Source organism: Babylonia areolata, chromosome 35 (genome assembly GCF_041734735.1).
Source record: "Babylonia areolata isolate BAREFJ2019XMU chromosome 35, ASM4173473v1, whole genome shotgun sequence".
Lineage (NCBI taxonomy): Eukaryota > Metazoa > Mollusca > Gastropoda > Neogastropoda > Buccinidae > Babylonia > Babylonia areolata.
Genome location: NC_134910.1, coordinates 16,353,436 through 16,374,619, shown reverse-complemented (window position 1 = coordinate 16,374,619; position 21,184 = coordinate 16,353,436). Strand labels below are relative to the sequence as shown.

General features: G+C 44.4%; 2 protein-coding genes across 2 annotated transcripts in view; both read left to right on the top strand.

Annotated features, from left to right (window-relative positions):
• The window catches only part of LOC143278107 (dynein axonemal heavy chain 6-like), a 119,882-nt gene extending 117,771 nt beyond the window's left edge, over positions 1 to 2,111 (top strand). The window contains exon 80 of the mRNA XM_076583139.1: positions 203 to 2,111. Within this exon, the coding sequence (XP_076439254.1) occupies positions 203 to 306 (104 nt within the window). The 3' untranslated portion in view covers positions 307 to 2,111. The remainder of the gene's footprint in view (positions 1 to 202) is intronic.
• Positions 2,112 to 11,719: 9,608 nt separating this feature from the next.
• Positions 11,720 to 21,184, top strand: part of LOC143277939 (proline-serine-threonine phosphatase-interacting protein 2-like) — a 46,039-nt gene continuing 36,574 nt past the window's right edge. Inside the window, exons 1-2 of the mRNA XM_076582920.1 lie at positions 11,720 to 11,905; positions 13,067 to 13,170. Coding sequence (XP_076439035.1) covers positions 13,135 to 13,170 — 36 coding nt within the window. The 5' untranslated portion in view covers positions 11,720 to 11,905; positions 13,067 to 13,134. The remainder of the gene's footprint in view (positions 11,906 to 13,066; positions 13,171 to 21,184) is intronic.

Below are 21,184 nucleotides of genomic sequence, written 5' to 3'. Positions count from 1 at the left end.
GTGTGTGTGTGTTTCCACAGGTCATTCCACCAACTATGTGTGTGTGTGTGTGTGTGTGTGTGTGTGTTTCCACAGGTCATTCCACCAACTATGTGTGTGTGTGTGTGTTTCCACAGGTCATTCCACCAACTATGTGTGTGTGTGTGTGTGTTTCCACAGGTCATTCCACCAACTATGTGTGTGTGTGTGTGTGTTTCCACAGGTCATTCCACTAACTATGTGGTGGCCGTTCACCTTCCCTCCGACCAACCGCAGGACTACTGGATAGCCAAAGGAGCCGCTCTCTTGTGCCAGCTTAGCCAATAGACCATCAGCCACACATGGAAACAGCACTGACACTTGGAGCAGTGACGCTGAGAAACCTTTCTGTATCGTTCAGCCATTTACACACCGCCACATGCACATGTTCTTCTGCCTCTTTCTTTGTTGTTGCTCAGCCCGTAAACTCTGCTCTGTGCTGAGGGCAGAAAACCTAGGAAAGGATGTGAATAAATGTCCCCAGAGAGTGTATGTCCTCTCACTTAACTGTTCTCTTTCTTATTAAACACTGAACCTCTTCCCATTCCAATTTTTCCTTTTTTTCTTTCACATCCACTTTCTTTTTTTTTACTTTCTTTTTTCGGATGGCTTGATGTAAAAAAGCAGTTGCTGCATATTCAATGTACCATCTTGGAATAAAGTTTTGACTTGACTTGACTTGACTAGACATTTCCAAGCTTTTCTCTCCCACTGTCTCACTTTGCACACACCCATTTCATTTCCAAAAATCATGAGAACTTGAATGAACAGTCTTTTTTTTTCCCCTTGTAAATGGACTTATGAACTCTTGCGGATTTTATATCCAATTTGGAAGTGATTTTTATAGGTCTGCTCATAAATTTTCATATAGGTAAAGCATTAAATGGAATCATTAGTTTTTGTCTGCAAGGGGGATTTTGACTGGGGAGGGTTTCTGTCTATGGCTTTGTGTTGTTTCCTTCTTGCTTGTGCTTCAATAAATGAGATACATTGATCTTTTGTGTGTTTTGAGGTTTTTCCATACATTTCTAGGTGTGCACGTCTGCTGAGTTTACAACCGAGTTGACATATTTTACCCCTGTGTGAAATAAAGTGCTCTTTTGATTATCCGACTGCTGGTTTTGATGTGACTTTTATTACAAGCTGTTTGGATCTGGCACATGTGTGGAGTACACACGTCATGTGTTACATGGGTACAATAAATCCACTATATATACTGATAATGTTGCTTAACATTTGTTACATGAGCATTTGAGTAAGTTAATGTGTGAGTATATTAGCCGTTTTTTGTATTTATGTTATTGCGTAAAGCAGTGTGCTAGTGATGTATATTTCGTTGTCTGTTGTGTTTATTTGGTCTTCTTGCTGCAGAAAAAACAATTTTCCATGCTAATTTTCTAAAACATTTATTTGTTTGTGTTTTGATCAAACACAATGTGATCAACCTTTTTTTTTTTAAGATAAAAAGGTATTATAAACTCACAGTGAAAATAGATCCATTCTTCATAAAAGAATTCAGGAACAATCTTTTCATTGATCAAGGTTATGGCACATGATTAATGCCTATGTTTCTGGTTTAGTTTTCCTTTCCATGTGTGTGTGTGTGTGTGTGTGTGTGTGTGTGTGTGTGCATGTATGTATATGTGAAGAAATCTTCAACATAGTTTATATATGTATATCTTAATTGGAGTTGTGTGCAAGCGCTTTGATTTTTCTCTGCACACGATTCAGTGTTATATAAATAATTCTATTATTATCTAAGTATATATGGAGATGACAGCCTCTTTTGTATGTCTTATATGTTAGCTTCAACAGTTGTCTTTTCTCTGTGAGGATGTAGACACTTGTATTTAAAAAATATATATATACACCCAAAAAATAATCTGTGATAATATATATATATATATATATATATATATACAGAAGAATTAGGCTGACATAACATGAACATGTGTCTTAAGGGATGTGGTTTGTTTTTTGTTGTGAGGGGCTGCATTGGACGTGGTTGAAATGCCATCTGTGGGAACAACATTATGTGATAACAGTGAATACCACTGAAATCGCCATGTCTGTGCTGTGTTTCTGTTGTCTGTGTTACTTCCATCTTCCACAGCAGTTTTGTTTTTTAAATCAGTCATTCACAATTAGTTCTTAATTACTGTGAATTATGCCATTTGGCAGCAATGAAGAACACAGTTAGTTCTGGTTCAATGGAATTTGGGCCATTGAATTGATTTGTCACTGGTAGTAAGCTTATTCCATCCACAAAAATGAATTCTGTTTAATTTGTTTTGTACTGGAAGTGATTGAATGAGATTTTTGTTCTCTTGAAAAATTCAGCCACCCAAAACTACATTTATATTGTGTCTGAGAAAGAATTATTTGATGTTCTGTTTTAATCATTGCTCTTCAGATTTTAAGATTTGGTACATTTGATTTTTTATTTACTTTATGTTGTGTGTTGTGTGCGTAATTTTAGGGAATTCTTTTGGTTGTCTTTTTATCAGTATTGTATTGATGCATTTGTGTGTGTGTGTGTGTGTGTGTGTGTGTGTGTGTGTGCATTTGTGCATGCATGCGTGATATATTACTGGGATCACATGCAATCTGTGTTGTTAATGTTGGTTTGGACTTGCTGTGATATTTGAAAAAAAAATACTTTGTTCGTCCAGTATCCATAAACTATGGCATTCATTGGAGGTCTTACATTATAACATTGTTTACGGCATGTTTATCATTGTCCTTGTCTGTTGGAATTTTTTGTTCAGAGCTGTTGTGCAACATTGTATCATTATTTTTCTCTCATTAGTTTTTCTTTTTTAACAAGAAAAATTCTACTTGCACCTGAAAGTCACATATAAGCTAAGTATCTTTGATTATCTGTATTTGTACGAGTTTTTGTGAAAGATTTTGTTTACAACTTGACAGAAAGTGCCTGTTTCTTGCAACTTTTATAAAACCTTTACTCTGTGACTGCTGTTAATGTTGTTGTTGGTCTAACTTTTAGTGAGAACTGCTGTTCTTTTTGCTGCTGATATATTTCTGCAGAGACAATAGAAATAAAAATCCTTTGTCAGTGACATTATGTGATTTCATGGGATTTTGTTTTTGGAGTGTACAATCAGAACGTTGTTTACTTACGTGAAAGAAAAGGGTGGTGATGATGGTAAGAGATGTACATAAAGATATGATATGCTATTTTGATGTTTTGTCATCATTTTACCTTCTGTGATAATTTGTCCATTTGTTGTTTTATATCCTTGTGTGTTATTTTGTTCTCAGTACATAAAGAAATATACCGGATGGTCAGTTTTAATGAAAGCATAAAAAATGATAATTAAAATTTGAACTTTTTGGGTACTATTTTCTCTGAATAATTTGTGTGTCTGTGTGTGTGTGCATTTGTGTGTGCAAGCACATAATTATGTGTGTGTGTGCGTATGTGTGCCCTTCCATTAGACCTTGAGTGGTGATCTGAGTGTCTTTTGGATGAGACAGCAAACCAAGGTTCTGTGTGTGGTGTGCACTCAGTGCACATAAAAGAACCTATGGCAGCAAAGGTGTAAAAGGAGTCAGCAGAATTCTGTAGAAAACTCCCATTTTGAGGGTAAAGCAAACACATTTGCAGACAGAAAAAAAAAGTGGCACTGCACTGTGGCGAAGAATTCTGTCAGGGAGAACAACCCAAATTCACAGAGAAATCTGTCATGTTAAAAAGTAACACAATTCTGTACAACACAAAACCCATGTACAGGCCTGTATGTGCACCTTCAAACTCACAGTCAACAAGTGCTTATATATTTTTGCATACATGCACACCTACCCACCCACCCACCCACATCCACACACACACACACACACACACACACACACACATGCTGGCATACATGCACACTATTTGTGGAATTGTTTTCAAGCATCCAAGAGCTGATTTCATTTTGAGATGAAGCTGCAAGAGTTTTCATTGGAGCAAACAATCATTTGCCATAAGGTAAACGTTGATACATGATAATAATTATTTGTGAGAGTAATGCTGCTGTCACATGTTGACACAATACAACTCAGTTTAAACTACTCCAGCTGTTTCATGTCCACAGCTATGCAGCACACATTAATGATCATACTCAGCACATTCTTAGTCTGTACTAAGACTCCCACAGAGCATACATCCAGTCTCCAGATACTGTGCAAGACTACTTCCAACACCAAGAACACCTCTGCATACGACATTTTCTCAGACTTCATGAAGGCGTTTGACAGGGTATGGCGTGCAGCGTTGATAAAGAGACTGTACATCACTGATGCCACCGTCTGATCACAGCCATAGCTACAGCACCTCCACAATATGGCAACAAGTGCAGCCAACTTCAATAGCAGCAAATATATAGGATTGGCACAGAACGAGAGTTGGAGTCATGCAAGGCTGTCTACTATCACCTACTTGTTAACGTCTTCCTAAGGAGAATCATGACCGATGTATTGAGAAAACCTAAAGTAACAGTCAGCTTCGAAGACAGAACCGTCACCGTTTTTCTGGTGACATCATCATAGGCCCAGCGGTCAAAGATGAGGATTTAACAAGACTGGTGAAATACCTGGCCAAGAAATATGCAGCCTATGTTGTGAAAAAGCAGTGCCAGTGCAGAAAGAAGATCAAGCTGATGACCAACAACATCAACAGCATCAGTTCTGACGTCAGTCAGAGCCTGAGAACAACGAGAAACTGGACACGGTCCACATATACGACTTGAAGTGACTGGAAGCAATAGTAGGCCTAACAGACCAGGGATCAAAGCCTCGGTGAAATGTTTTTCAGGACTGCACAACAACAACAGCACACTGAGACAAAACCGAAGACCATTGGAGCGACAAGACTATCACACTCTGTTCAAAGTGTCTGGCCTATGCGCTCCTTGATGATCTCGATAGTCCTGTGTGCCTGATGAGGCATGGACGGTGGCTTTGACAACTGACATGAAAAAAGGGGATAATATATACAGGCCACAGAGACTCCTCTTATGTCGGCAACTCCAGTACAGAGATCACATCACCAATGAAGAAGTCCTCTGGGTGTAACGGTCCTGTCACGCATACTAGTAACGGACCTGACGGTGACACTGAAGTAACGGGCACCCTCCCGTGACACCACCACAAGCATTTCATCCGGACAGTTTCATTTCAGTTTTCAAGTAGACGTCACTGCGGTCGGATAAATCCATATACGCTACAAAACATCAGCTAGACAGATGCCCGACCAGCAGCATAACCCGGCGCGCTTTGTCCGGCCTTCGGGGTGCATGCTGTAGTCAGATTGTGTACAGTACCTATCAGAGCGGACTTCTACAGAAATATGCCATAAGACAACTGACATACACATCAGTCACATGCCACGGGTTCTTTTTCAGTGCGCCAAGTGATTGCTGCACACGGGACCTCGGTTTGTCGTCTCATCCGAATGACTAGACGCTCAGGTCGACTTTTCCAGTCAAACTGAGGAGAAAGTCGAGAGCGGGATTCGAACCCACACCCTCACAACTCTCTATATCGGCAGCTGAGCGTCTCAACCATTCTGCCACCTACTCGCACAGAGAAGGAGACACACTGCTGTGCTACTCCCTCTTTACCCGCCCCTGCACCTGCATGTGTGCTTGAACACACCTGTGGCACACCTGGCACGGCTTGGGCAGGGAGGGAGACCTAACTTCAGAGATGTAGAAGATATATAAGATATATAATAATATGTGTGTGTGTGTGTGTGTGTGTGTGTGTGTGTGTGTGTGTGGAGAGAGAGAGAGAGAGACAGACAGACAGACAGAGACGACCCTGATAATGAAACAGATGTATGTCAGACATACACAGCTGTGTTCGTTTCGTCACACGGACTGCAGCACGTGATACCGCTCTACGTTCCGCTCAGAGTATCACGACACTGTTTCTTTCTTTCCAGTTCAGCTTTTTAGGGCCAGTTCAATCGAAGAAGACGACAGATAAACGGAGTTGGACGTATTTAGCTCTGCTGTATAGGCATAATTATGTATTTTTAGCCAGTTTTGCTCCCGCAATGGAGTAGCTTAACTTGAGATGTGTTAGTTCCAAAACGATAGTCCGTCCCGCACTGATTAAAAAAAAAAAAAAAAAGAACTGAAATCACCGTGTCCTTTTTTCCCAACTGAAATCATACCCAGTTACTTGTCTGATTGCAAATCAAGTTAATATAAATGGCACTTACAGTTGGCTTCTCTCTCTCTCTCTCTCTCTCTCTCTCTCTCTCTCAAAACAGAGAGCAACTGATGATAGGTATAAATGGTCCCAGTCCGTCTATTCATTTAAATCAACATAGTGTCAAACAGAGAAATATATCAAGATCGTAACAAACAAGTGGCATAGAATCTGCTTTGCGAAGCCGTCAGATTGAGAGCATTAATTTTGGACTGAATGCCAACAGAAGATGGTTCGATTCAGACGTAGCAACATCCCCTTTCCCAATGTGTGGCGAAAGCCCAGAAGATGAAAACCATTTCATATTTAACTGCAAAAGATACGAAGAACTGCGAAAAAAACTGTACCCTTTTCAATACTGCTCCAGCGCAGAGAAAAGATTTGTTCGGCATACTGATGACTGAAAATGAAGATAATATGATACTCTCGGCACTAGCAAAATATTTATCCGAGGCCGCAGTAAAATTAATATACGTAAAATGTCTACTATCGGTCCAAACACTCATTAATCAAAAACTTGATATGGGTTCTATGAGAGGAACAAAAGGCATAGACAAAGAGGAAAGGTTACATTTGGATGGTCAATTTCGACAGTGCATTTTATGATGTGTTCGTACGGTATTGATATGATGTTGAATTGTTATATGTTTTACATATACTTTGATATGATGTGTGTTGATGTCACATGCTTAAATAATCATTATGTGGATTATCTGTAATTTGTTAACTGTGGTACTTTCCAAACCTTGGAGACAAACGACTGGGGAAAAAAAGGCACAGTACCCCCTGCCACATGACTTTTTAACCAGTAATGACTAAGTACTAAAGTGTCGCTGGTATCCCTTAGTAGTTTATCCTGCTTCAATTATGTTTTCCCTTTCTGTTCCATTTTATTTGTTTTGAACCATTTTTGTTCTGATGTGTACCTGTACTATGTCACTAGAGCTCTACAGCCAATGACATTAAACATTTCAGTGTTCAGTGTTCAGTTCTCTCTAACCCATTCGCTTCCCTTGATGTAGTTCTGTTCTCACATCATTACTGCGTGTATCTCTGTACATGTGTATCGGTACTCGTAGTGCAGCAAACATTTATTTGATGTGTGTGCTTCTTGTCTCTACAGAACTGTGGATTCTCCCGTCGGTCCGACGAATGAGTAACCAGGCAGGCCATCTGCTGGTGTGGGGTCTCATGTGGGAAAGAAGACAAGTTCCTGAGGCACGAGGTCGTCAGTCCACAGACGCCGCGTGGAATGGAGTCCTGCAAGGATGGGCCCTGTTTTCTCCGATTCCTCTTTGCCTGGATGTTTCCTGCTCTGTTGCGCTCGAATGTCTTTGTGTCCTGGGTACAATGCTGCTTCCACTGTGTTCTTACAAGGGCGGCGACATTCCCAGGAAGCATGCAGTGTCGATGTTGCAGCAGTTTTTGAGGTTGGCCTTCAGGTGTCTAATTGTATCTCTTGAGAAGCTTTCCTTCGTCACAGCAGCATCTTTGGAATTATGCTGTCCTCCATACGGACAACGTATCTCTACATGTGTTGAAAACATCACTGATATGCCTTGTTTGTGTATTGTAGAGTTTATTAAGGGCGACAGGACTGGATGAAAAAATCGCCTCAGTGCCTTATGTATTATCCTCCGGGAAATCCTTGTCAGGTCTTGTCTTGAACTTGAACTTGAAATGTACGATGTTTGAGGTCCAAAGACATGTTCATCGCTCCGTGTGGGTCATCAGTTGTACATACTAAACTTTGCATGCGTGGCTTATTGGCAAGACGGATTGTACTTGTCTGGCTTGTTCTTCCAGTAGACATCCAGTCTGTTCTTAAAGGCATTCACCGACGGTGCCAAGACCACTTCGTCTGGGAGACTGTTCCATGTCTTGGTGACCCTTTCACTGAAAAAGTGTTTCCTGGTGTCGCAGTGGATGTGGTGCGGGAACAGTTTCTTCGCGTTTCCTCTGGTGCCTGAATCTTCTGCAGTTTCAAGTTTTGGTTTTTTGGTTCTGTGGAGTCCGTGGACATACTTGAATGTGTATCATATCCCCTCTGAGTCGTCTGTGTTCCAGGCTAGGCAGGCCGAGTCGCTCTAGTCTTTCCGCGTAAGGTAGCTCACTGACTGAGGAGATCAGCTTTGTGGCTCGGCGCTGCACGTCCTCTAGCTGCTTACATAATGTCTTGTGTCTAGGTTGCCACACAGTCTGTGCGTACTCGAGGATAGGCCTCGCTATTGTTTTGTACGGCTGGATGAAGAGCTTGCAGTCTAAGAACTCGAAGGTTCTGCGAATGATGCCAATTACGCTGTTCGCTCTTGCTGTGACACTGTCCACGTGCTGCTTAAATTTGAGGTCGTTATCAACTTGAACACCGAGGTCCGCTTCCACCTCACTTTCTGCCAAGGGTATTTCACTGATGGTTCCGGTTGTCTTGTTTCTCTCTCTCCCACTCCCAAGAGAAAACTCTTTCATTCATTTCATTTTCACCTTTTGTCTCAGTTTCTCAGTGTCTACCTCCCTCCCCCCCTCTCTCTTGCTCTCTGGCCTGTACGCTTCCCTAGCTTCAGAATGTTTTTCCATTCAAGTTGATATGAATATCAGTCTCTATCAGTAAATTTATGCATCGTTTTATTTTGATGTGTGTGTGTGTGTGAATAGAATAGAATAGAACTTGAATACTTTTTATTATCATAAAACCTTAAAGTTTATCAGACATACTGTTATGTTATAACCATCATGTTCATGCCGTTACTACTCAGTACAGTATTGTGTTCAATAGTCACGTGGTACTGATGTGGACCCTATTTAGAATGGGGTCTGACTGAAAATAAAGGACGCTGGTGCGTAACTTTTATCGGGCCTCGGAATTGTAGAAATCTGTCTTGTCTGGCTCGCTCTCTCCCCCTCCCTCTCTGACCGTCTCTTCCTCCTCCCTATTAATTTCTTTCCCCCCCACTCTCAGTCTCACCCTCTACCATTCTCCCTCTCTCCTCTCCCACCTCACTGTCTGTCTGTCTGTCTCTCCTCTCCCACCTCACTGTCTGTCTGTCTCTCCTCTCCCACCTCACTGTCTGTCTGTCTCTCCTCTCCCACCTCACTGTCTGTCTGTCTGTCTCTCCTCTCCCACCTCACTGTCTGTCTGTCTGTCTCTCCTCTCCCACCTCACTGTCTGTCTGTCTGTCTGTCTGTCTCTCCTCTCCCACCTCACTGTCTGTCTCTCCTCTCCCACCTCACTGTCTGTTTGTCTGTCTGTCTCTCCTCTCCCACCTCACTGTTTGTCTGTCTCTCCTCTCCCACCTCACTGTCTGTTTGTCTGTCTGTCTCTCCTCTCCCACCTCACTGTCTGTCTCTCCTCTCCCACCTCACTGTCTGTTTGTCTGTCTGTCTCTCCTCTCCCACCTCACTGTCTGTCTGTCTGTCTCTCCTCTCCCACCTCACTGTCTGTTTGTCTGTCTGTCTCTCCTCTCCCACCTCACTGTCTGTCTCTCCTCTCCCACCTCACTGTTTGTCTGTCTCTCCTCTCCCACCTCACTGTCTGTTTGTCTGTCTCTCCTCTCCCACCTCACTGTCTGTCTGTCTGTCTCTTCTCTCCCACCTCACTGTCTGTTTGTCTGTCTCTCCTCTCCCACCTCACTGTTTGTCTGTCTGTCTGTCTGTCTGTCTGTCTCTCCTCTCCCACCTCACTGTCTGTCTGTCTCTCCTCTCCCACCTCACTGTCTGTCTGTCTGTCTCTCCTCTCCCACCTCACTGTCTGTCTGTCTGTCTCTCCTCTCCCACCTCACTGTCTGTCTGTCTGTCTGTCTCTCCTCTCCCACCTCACTGTCTGTCTGTCTGTCTCTCCTCTCCCACCTCACTGTCTGTCTGTCTGTCTGTCTCTCCTCTCCCACCTCACTGTCTGTCTGTCTGTCTCTTCTCTCCCACCTCACTGTTTGTCTGTCTGTCTCTTCTCTCCCACCTCACTGTTTGTCTGTCTGTCTCTCCTCTCCCACATCACTGTTTGTCTGTCTGTCTCTTCTCTCCCACCTCACTGTCTGTCTGTCTGTCTCTTCTCTCCCACCTCACTGTTTGTCTGTCTGTCTCTCCTCTCCCACCTCACTGTTTGTCTGTCTGTCTCTTCTCTCCCACCTCACTGTCTGTCTGTCTGTCTCTTCTCTCCCACCTCACTGTTTGTCTGTCTGTCTCTTCTCTCCCACCTCACTGTTTGTCTGTCTGTCTCTCCTCTCCCACCTCACTGTCTGTCTGTCTGTCTCTCCTCTCCCACCTCACTGTTTGTCTGTCTCTCCTCTCCCACCTCACTGTCTGTTTGTCTGTCTGTCTCTCCTCTCCCACCTCACTGTTTGTCTGTCTCTCCTCTCCCACCTCACTGTCTGTTTGTCTGTCTGTCTGTCTGTCTGTCTGTCTCTCCTCTCCCGCCTCACTGTCTGTTTGTCTGTCTGTCTCTCCTCTCCCACCTCACTGTCTGTTTGTCTGTCTGTCTCTCCTCTCCCACCTCACTGTCTGTCTGTCTCTCCTCTCCCACCTCACTGTCTGTCTCTCCTCTCCCACCTCACTGTTTGTCTGTCTCTCCTCTGCCACCTCACTGTCTGTTTGTCTGTCTGTCTCTCCTCTCCCACCTCACTGTCTGTCTGTCTGTCTGTCTCTACCTCCTTCCTCTCGCTTTCTATCTCTCTTTCTGTTTCTTTCTTTCTCCCTCCCCCTCTATCTGTCAGTCTGCATGTATGTGTATGTTGTGGAGGGGTATACTCGGGGTCTTGGTGGCGGTTTTAGACCTTTAAACTGTGACTTTATGCCTTAAAAAGTAACTTAATGTGTCTTCATTTTCCTTTCATATGGTGATTGATGTCTACATAGCGGTAGTAAGGGAATTAAATGTGTGCGGGTTATTTGTTTATTCCCATTTCTTTTGTGTGATAAACTTTATAATTATCTTACCGAATATTTTCCTTTTTAGCGGTGATTGAAATATTGCTGTTCACATCGTCTTAAAATGTATTTTTTCCTTATCCGAATGTTTTCTTTTACATGATAATTTATATGATGTGCGTTGCGATCAGAGACTGATCAAGGAAGAGTACGCCTGCTGCTCATTCATTAGTTTTTTTTATTTATATGTGTTGATTAGCATTTGTATCTTGAAATTTTATAAGTATCTAACTGAATACTGTGTATTTTATGACGATTGAAACACACACACATACACACACGCAGACGCACACACAGAGAGTTGTTTCACTGATAATTGATGAGTGTGTTGTGATCAGGGAAGTGTGTCTCAGTTACTCATTCATTTTTCTCTTTGATATTTGCTGGTGGGCATTTCGAGTGGGCCGAAAGAGAATTTTTGTGTTTTGTTTGAAGCTGACAAAAAGGATTGATTACAAGGGACGTCACTCGCAGATTTTAATACATTTGCTCAATTGCCTACCCTGATTCGCAGGAAAAACAAACTTCCGTGTCGTGGGCTGGAAAGCTGAACGCTCACGACGGAGGCGAATGACTTCACGACGCCACAGGGAAGTTACAGCCGCACAGTACGAACAGCAGCCCAGTAGTGATAACGGAATTCCACTAGTGTTACGGATTCCGTTGTTCTGCTTTGTTAGGCGATTGACAGTGTTCTGAACTGACACCACTGGCCGGAGTGAAGCGAGACAGAGAGGAGAGACTGTCATCTGTAAGTGTTGCACTACGGTTTATCATTTAGCATGCAACTTTTACATTAAGTCGTTTAAGTTTTATATGTGGGTAACCGCATATTCCTCATCACATTATACACCCTCTTAACAGTTGGTGCATTGTTATACGTCGTCGGTTAATTGATTGATCAATACGGTTTGATGAACTCGTTTCGTTTCGATTTCTGGATGACCAGTAGAAAGGGAGAAAGGTCCAAATAAGAGCAAACAGATCCCAGTTTTATCATATGGCATGTCAATACGTCGGCTTACAGTTATTTACTTTAATAGTCTTTACCCTGCATATTCATATTGGGCATTTTGTTTTTGCACTGATTGGTGCAGCTGATTAATGAGGTTATATTCGGGGAAGCTTCGGAATTTTTTTCTTTAATGTTAAAAAGAAAATCAAAACAAAAAAAAAAAAAAAATCGGAAGTTGTATATTTAATCCATCCATTGCAGTATTTGCTTAATTATTGATCTTTTCAAAGTGTTAAGTGTTCCAGCAGTGGCTGCACTTATAGACTATTCCACAAATTAATAACACTTTACATCATTTTCTATCACACAGGCACACACACACAGACACACACACAGACACACACACACACACACATACACACACACACACACATATATATATATATATATGTGTGTGTGTGTGTGTGTGTATGTATATAATGAATGTACCATATCATATATCATATGTCATATCTTTTTATATTTTTCATTTTATATGTGCGTGTGTGTGTGTGTGTATGTATGTGTGTGTAAAAAGTAATAAAGAAAATCATTATTAGTTACAGCTAAAAGTTTGAATAGAATTTCAGTGGATATCCCCATGTGCATGAAGAGTCATTTTAAGAGGACAAATTTCAAGCAGATCTTTTATCGCTGAGCCCAGGAAGAACTTTGTGTCTCACGTGTCACCTCTTTAACTGTGGTATTCAAGGCTTAATGTTTAAATGCATATCTCTTTTATCTCATTATACTCAGAAGTAGTCAGATAGTCAAATTATTGTTTGTGTTGGGAATTTTATTTGTTTGTTCTCTGTTCTCTTTTCCTGTTCGTGATCTTCATGATTTAAACCACTGAGCTGATCACTGACATGATGTTTATTTTAATAAACTAAAACTGCTGTGCTTTTCATTTGACAGTGGTGGTGTGTGGATGCCTTCAGTTTGGACCCAGCCAATAAAAGTACAGATTATCTGAAAACTGAAACATGACCAAACTGACACAATATGCGGAAGCCTTTTGGGTAAGTAGATAGATCTTTGAAATTGAATGCATATGTGTAACAAACAGAAAATAAATGAAATTTTATCATTATTTTTGTTTGTAATTGTGTTTCTTTGTTGCCCACATATTAATTAAAACTTTTTGGCTGAGACCATGCCACTGATTTTTCGTTTTTTATTATCATTTTTTTAGATATTGGAAATTACAGCAAAAGGCGAGACTGATTACCGATGTAGTATAATTGAGTAACCAAGTATTGTGCCCATAGCTAGCAGTGTTTTTATTGAGGTGTTTTGTTATTTCCGGATAAGTAATTTGAAATGCTGGATTTGCTTAGGTTATTTCTTCGTATAAATATGTTTGGTTTTTGTAGTCATTTGAGTGTAAATCATATGTGTGTGTGTGTGTGTGTGTGTGTTTCCCAACTGATGGAGGGAGAGAAAGATTATTGGCAGAGAGAAACAGAGAGAGAGTATTGCTGAGTTCTGATCACATAGATTACATCTCTCTCTTTCAGTCACTGTCATTCAGCGCTGGTTCATTGAAAGAGGACATGACTGTCATGTGATGTTAAAACTGAGTGGTGCAGGAACAGAGAGACTTGGATTGTGTAATGGAGACAGCGAAATGAACACTTCATTCCACTCGACAATTAGGATCCACACAGACTGTGGTGGGACAGCCACTCTTCAGTCTTCCACTTCCTGGTGTGATGTTGAGTGTCTTGTGCTCAGCATCTCCTTTGGAGTGGTAGTTATGTGAATGATGATGTGTTTTGCAGCAATGGAGATGTGGGGCGTTTTGTTGTTTTTTTGTGGTTTTTGTGTTGTTGTTTTGCTTTGTTTTTGTTTTGTTCTTTCACTTTGACAGCACAGATAGATCTATTATATGTTATTGGCTCACATTCTTTTGGTCAAGCTTGCATGTGTGGCATGAGTGCACTGTGTCACACATACACATATCAATGCACACACACACTCACACAAAAAATAGATCAAACATAGACACATACACACGCATCCAAGCAAACACACACATACACACAATCCTTTCCCCCTGTCCTCCACCTCCACCCCCTACACCCACACATACACACTGATAATACATAGACATGCATGCACGATCCCACACACACACATGCAGTCATGCACACACATTACATGGCGAATATCAGTCAAAGGGAAAAGACCATAAGCTGAAGGAGGAACACACAGACACACCGATGCACACAGACACACAGACACACACTGGAGTGCCTTGATTATGTAAGAATGTTTTTAGAGTTGTTATAAATGATGTGAGTGAGGGACTGTGATGTGCAGAAAAAGGCAGTAAATTCTGGTTTGTACAGCTGAAGAGTTTCAGTAGCTCAAGGAGGCGTCACTGCGTTCGGACAAATCCATCCATATACGCTACACCACATCTGCCAAGCAGATACCTGACCAGCAGCATAACCCAACGCGCTTAGTCAGGCCTTGAGACAGCTGAAGAATGAAAAGTTCTCCCACCATATTTCTCTTTGTTGAATTTAGTCAATTATTGTGAACACCATGAAACAGAGGGGGTGACACATCCCTGTGGTCACTGGAACCCCAGATGTATGATGCACACGACTCCTGAAGCTTTGTGGTTCGAACTTCAGCTGCAAAATTGTAGCAGAAGGTATGGGTTGAGAGATATCTTTTTACCTGTCTCTCTGGTGAGCGTAATGTGCAGACCTGCTTTGTGCCTGAACCCCTTCCCATCCCACTTTAATGTGGGCATGCTACGCATGCAGAAGATTAAATGCGCATACAAAAGATCCTATAAATCCATTGCAGTGTTTGGTGGGGTCATTGAAACAAAAACACACCTGAGTATAGACACCTCCAAAAGTGGAGTATGACGGCCTGCTTGGCAGGGTAGAAAATAGTTGTGCATGTAAAGCGCACTTGTACAGAAGAGTTTACATGGGACCTGATGCACCTGAATATGTATGCTTGTATGTATATCTTCATTTAAACGTTCACAAACTTATCAAACTGCATGTGTTGAATTGTATATGATTATGTGATATATTCATATGTATGATGTATTAGTGAAAGGACAATGAAAAAAAGAGAGGAAGAAGACACTAAATGGCTGTGATAGGGTGGGGAATGGGCAGCTGTTGTATTAGATTGGACTGGATTATTTTTTTCTGACAACAGATTTCTCTGTGTGAAATTCAGGCTGTTCTCCCCAGGGTGAGCACATTGCCAAAGTGCTGCCTCCCCCTTTTTTTCTGCTTGAAAGTGAATCCCTTTTGATGCCATGGGCTCTTTTACATGCTGCACATGGGACCTTATGCTGATGACTAGCTTCCAGACCACCGCTCAAGGTCTGTTGGAGGGTAGAAATTTTTGGTGTGGTATGGGGTTTGATCCAGTGCCCTCAGAATCTCTTGCTTTCTGGGCGGACGTGTCACCACCAGGTCAGCACTCCACGCTTCACTTTGCTGTGTTGATGTTGGTGTCTGGGTCCCCCACACAGTCTCTGCCTGAAATTTGGCATGACTTTGTCTGTCTGCACTTTGCCTGGGGGTATCACAGTCAACTGTCTGATTGTGATACAGTGGCAGCCACTTGTCTGGTCTGGATTGGTGTGTGTGTGTGTGTGTGTGTGTGTGTGTGTGTGTGTGTGTGTGTGTGTGTGTGTGTGTGTGTGTGTGTGTGTGTGTGTGTGTGTGTGTGAGGGGGGGTAGGGGTTTTTGGTGAAGAGTGTGTGTGTGTGTGTGTGTGTGTGTGTGTGTGTGAGGGGGGGTAGGGGTTTTTGGTGAAGAGTGTGTGTGTGTGTGTGTGTGTGTGTGTGTGTGTGTGAGGGGGGGTAGGGGTTTTTGGTGAAGAGTGTGTGTGTGTGTGTGTGTGTGTGTGTGAGGGGGGGTAGGGGTTTTTGGTGAAGAGTGTGTGTGTGTGTGTGTGTGTGTGTGTGCGTGTGTGTAGGGGTGTGCTTCTGCACTAATTGTGTATGTTGACTGACACAGACGGACAGATGTACTGTTAGAGGTGCTCATTTTTGCTCACTGTTTCAGAAGCACACATACCACTGCACAGTGCAACAGACAGATGACACAGATACACATAAGCACACACAGGCACACAGACTCACACAGACACAGACACACACAGACACACACACACACACACACACAAGCTACGATCTTTTCACTTCCATTAGATCTTGGAAGATCAAATGTAATCCAACACACATAACCATTCCTTCCCTCTAGCACCCCCCCCCTCCACATACATACACACACACACACACCACCACCCCCACACCACCTTCCTTTCTTACTTTTATCTGACTGGGTTACCTGGGTTACCCTATCTCCCTGTCTCCCCCTTCTGGGTTACCCTGTCTCCCCCCCTTCTGGGTTACCCTATCTCCCAGTCCCCCCCCCCTCCTGGGTTACCTTATCTCCCTGTCTCCCCCTTCTGGGTTACCCTGTCTCCCCCCCTTCTGGGTTACCCTATCTCCCAGTCCCCCCCTCCTGGGTTACCTTATCTCCCTGTCTCCCCCTTCTGGGTTACCCTGTCTCCCCCTTCTGGGTTACCCTATCTCCCTGTCTCCCCCTTCTGGGTTACCCTATCTCCCTGTCTCCCCCCCTTCTGGGTTACCCTATCTCCCTGTCTCCCCCTTCTGGGTTACCTTATCTCCCTGTCTCCCCCCCTTCTGGGTTACCTTATCTCCCTGTCTCCCCCCCCTCCTGGGTTACCTTATCTCCCTGTCTCCCCCTTCTGGGTTACCCTGTCTCCCCCCCCTCCTGGGTTACCTTATCTCCCTGTCTCCCCCCCTTCTGGGTTACCCTATCTCCCTGTCTCCCCCCCTTCTGGGTTACCCTATCTCCCTGTCTACCCCCCCCCCTCCTGGGTTACCTTATCTCCCCGTCTCCCCCTTCTGGGTTACCTTATCTCCCTGTCTCCCCCCCTTCTGGGTTACCCTATCTCCCTGTCCCCCCCCCTCCTGGGTTACCTTATCTCCCTGTCTCCCCCTTCTGGGTTACCCTGTCTCCCCCTTCTGGGTTACCCAATCTCCCTGTCTCCCCCCCTTCTGGGTTACCCTGTCTCCCCCCCCCTCCTGGGTTACCCAATCTCCCTGTCTCCCCCTTCTGGGTTACCTTATCTCCCTGTCTCCCCCCCTTCTGGGTTACCCTATCTCCCTGCCCCCCCCCCTCCTGGGTTACCTTATCTCCCTGTCTCCCCCTTCTGGGTTACCCTATCTCCCAGTCCCCCCCCCTCCTGGGTTACCTTATCTCCCTGTCTCCCCCCCTTCTGGGTTACCCTATCTCCCAGTCACCCCCCTCCTGGGTTACCTTATCTCCCTGTCTCCCCCTTCTGGGTTACCCTATCTCCCTGTCTCCCACCTTCTGGGTTACCCTATCTCCCTGTCTCCCCCCTTCTGGGTTACCCTATCTCCCTGTCCCCCCTCCCCTCCTGGGTTACCTTATCTCCCTGGCTCCCCCTTCTGGGTTACCCTATCTCCCTGTCTCCCCCCCTTCTGGGTTACCCTATCTCCCTGTCTCCTCCCCTTCTGGGTTACCCTGTCTCCCCCCTTCTGGGTTACCCTATCTCCCTGTCTGCCCCCTTCTGAGTTACCCTATCTCCCTGTCTGCCCCCTTCTGAGTTACCCTATCTCCCTGTCTCCCCCCCTTCTGGGTTACCCTATCTCCCTGTCTCCCCCCTTCTGGGTTACCCTATCTCCCTGTTTCCCCCCCTTCTGGGTTACCCTATCTCCCTGTCTCCCCCCCTTCTGGGTTACCCTATCTCCCTGTCCCTAACCTCCCCCTCCCCTGCCCCTCTCCCACCCACCTCTCCATGGGCGCTCCACCACAATTATCTGAGGACAGATACCAGTTTAAAGGATTGTACAGACCAGGATTTTTACTTCCCCCTCCACCACGTCGAGTGGTGATTCATGGCATTTTTGGGAAGTGGGGGTAGTGGTTTGGGCCACCACAAATTTCTTTGTGTGAAATTCAGACTGCTCCCCACCCCCCTGCACCCCCCCCCTATCTCCCTGTCTCCTCCCCTTCTGGGTTACCCTGTCTCCCCCCTTCTGGGTTACCCTATCTCCCTGTCTCCCCCCTTCTGGGTTACCCTATCTCCCTGTCTCCCCCCTTCTGAGTTACCCTATCTCCCTGTCTCCCCCCCTTCTGAGTTACTCTGTCTCCCTGTCTCCTCCCCTTCTGGGTTACCCTGTCTCCCCCCCTTCTGGGTTACCCTATCTCCCTGTCTCCCCCCTTCTGGGTTACCCTATTTCCCTCTCTCCCCCCTTTCTGGGTTACCCTATCTCCCTGTCTCCCCCCTTTCTGGGTTACCCTATCTCCCTGTCTCCCCCCTTCTGGGTTACCCTGTCTCCCCCCCCTTCTGGGTTACCCTGTCTGCCCCCTTCTGAGTTACCCTATCTCCCTGTCTCACCCCCTTCTGGGTTACCCTATCTCCCTGTCTCCCCCCTTCTGGGTTACCCTATCTCCCTGTCTCCCCCCCTTCTGGGTTACCCTATCTCCCTGTCTCCCCCCCTTCTGGGTTACCCTATCTCCCTGTCTCCCCCCTTCTGGGTTACCCTATCTCCCTGTCTCCCCCCCTTCTGGGTTACCCTATCTCCCTGTCTCCCCCCCTTCTGGGTTACCCTATCTCCCTGTCCCTAACCTCCCCCTCCCCTGCCCCTCTCCCACCCACCTCTCCATGGGCGCTCCACCACAATTATCTGAGGACAGATACCAGTTTAAAGGATTGTACAGACCAGGATTTTTACTTCCCCCTCCACCACGTCGAGTGGTGATTCATGGCATTTTTGGGAAGTGGGGGTAGTGGTTTGGGCCACCACAAATTTCTTTGCTATTTAAGGAGCAACACTTTTGATGAAGTGTTGTTGTTTTTTAACATGTGCTAAATGCATGTTGCACAATGGATATCACACTGTTGTCATATCGGTCTGAAAGATAAGTCTATGTTTCTTTCTATCATTCTCAGTTCTGTCTGTTACAGTGTTAAAACACAGATTTTCTATTAGTCAGACCTGTAAGAGATCATGTTTTATCATTCAGAGAGGTCCTCTGTGTGTGTTTGTGGGTGTGGGTGTGGGGGGTCGGGGAGGGGGGGTGTGTGTGGTTCAGTACTCCTGTTGTATCTTTCACTCAACTCTCTCTCTCCCCCTCCCTTTGTCCACTGTCCTCTCTCTCTTTTTATCTCTCTCTGTCTCTCCCACCCTTCCTCTTTCTCTGCAAAGCCTGTCATAAGATGTATGTGCCATAAAAAGAATAACTACCTCACAGTGTCTTCAGAGACTCACCGTTGACAGGTGCCCAGTTTCAGCGTGGTACATGTATACATGTATGTCTGCATAAAACAGTGCTTCAAGAAAATGACCTCCCACAGCAAAGCAAGTCAGTGGGAGTCATTGTGAAGACTTTTAGTTTTAACCCCTCGACTGCTGAACCATGTGGAGCGAAATCAGTGTGGCAGAAATCTGACGATCAAGAAATACATCTTGTGGACCTCGGAGTGGCGGTGTTGGTTTTACTGAACAAGTGAAGTCCCCAGAGGAAGGAGGCCACAGGAGGAATGGTGACTGACATCCTGACCTCTTCGGGGCAGTAGCATCGGCTGCGCATCATTTTTTTAAACCTGGCTTCATTGTAGCGAGAACGCTTGAAACGTGCAGCGAGTTGTGGAGCTCACACACGCATGACAAGCAGCAGGTATCTTTTAGATTCTGATTGGTTGTTCCTCATGACAACTTCGCTATTGCAGCGGGGGAACAGGACGAGTTCTAATCAGGCGTCATGACGCTTGGGATCATCAGTCTTGATGCGCTGCATCCAATACTTGTTGCTGGAAAAGCTCACATAGGAGGCTCTTCACCAAACTTGATGCATGATGCCTGAAACATGATGCTTGACGTACCGTGTGTGATGGGCCATGGGTCGTACAAATTTTGTCACAGTGAGGCAACAGCCCTTTACTGATGAGCAGACTCAACAGCAGCAGGGTAAACATTGTCGTAAAAACCCACTTGAATCACAAGTCATCTCAGGAATTACAGCCTTCATTTGTAAACCCTTCCCTGTAGACTTAGGCTTAGAATGTGGGTGAGGGAGGTTTTGTACACTGTGTTCCAGTTGGAGTGACGATGGCAGACACAGCTCACTGTACAAGGAAGCGGCAGGAATACTGACTCACACACTGTTGTGGCACAGACTCTGGTGTCATGAAACATGGGGTCACACCCATAATAAGTCGTAGTGTAGCATCATTACTTTACGTTTGGAACTAGGTGACAAAGGCTGTACTTTAAACTTTCTTTCATAATGATACCCTGGTGTTAACTAGGCCTGAGAGATACAGACACTTGCAGTGTTGGTCAGGAAATTTAAGCAACACACCCAAAGATGCATCCCTGAAGTGGATAATATTTGTCTGAGTGGTCCCAGTCTCCCCATTTAAGCCCATAGCACACTCAGCTGTGGGTGGGAACTAGCCGTGGGCAGAAAAACCCACCTCCACTGGGAATCGAACCTGTGTCCTCTCAGCTGTCAGTCTGCAGTGCTAACTACGTCAGCACAGCAGCTGGTGTATATTTGTGTATTTTTTTTATTTTATGCATTATGGATATTGTAGTGGGGTTGTTTTTGTTTTTGTTTTTTTCATGTGTGTGTGTGAGTGTGCTTTTCTTCTTTCCATACTTAGATAATTTCCTTTATTTACAAAAAAAATTCACATCATAAATAAATGTAAAGGTCATATGTGAATTTCATTGTGTGTGTGTGTGTGTGTGTGTGTGTGTGTGTGTGTGTTACAGAGAGAGAGAGAGAGAGTTGAAGAAAAGTACTGCAGGTTAGAAGTATTCATCCATATAAAGGCTTACTTATGAAGGCAAGTGAATCTGTGGGGCTTGCAGCCGATGAACACTAATGAAGTTGTGCTGAACGATTTAAACTGAAATGATTCGCAAGGAAATGTATACATCTGTATCCGTTAGAGGAGAGTGGAGATGAGTCTCTTCCTGTGTGA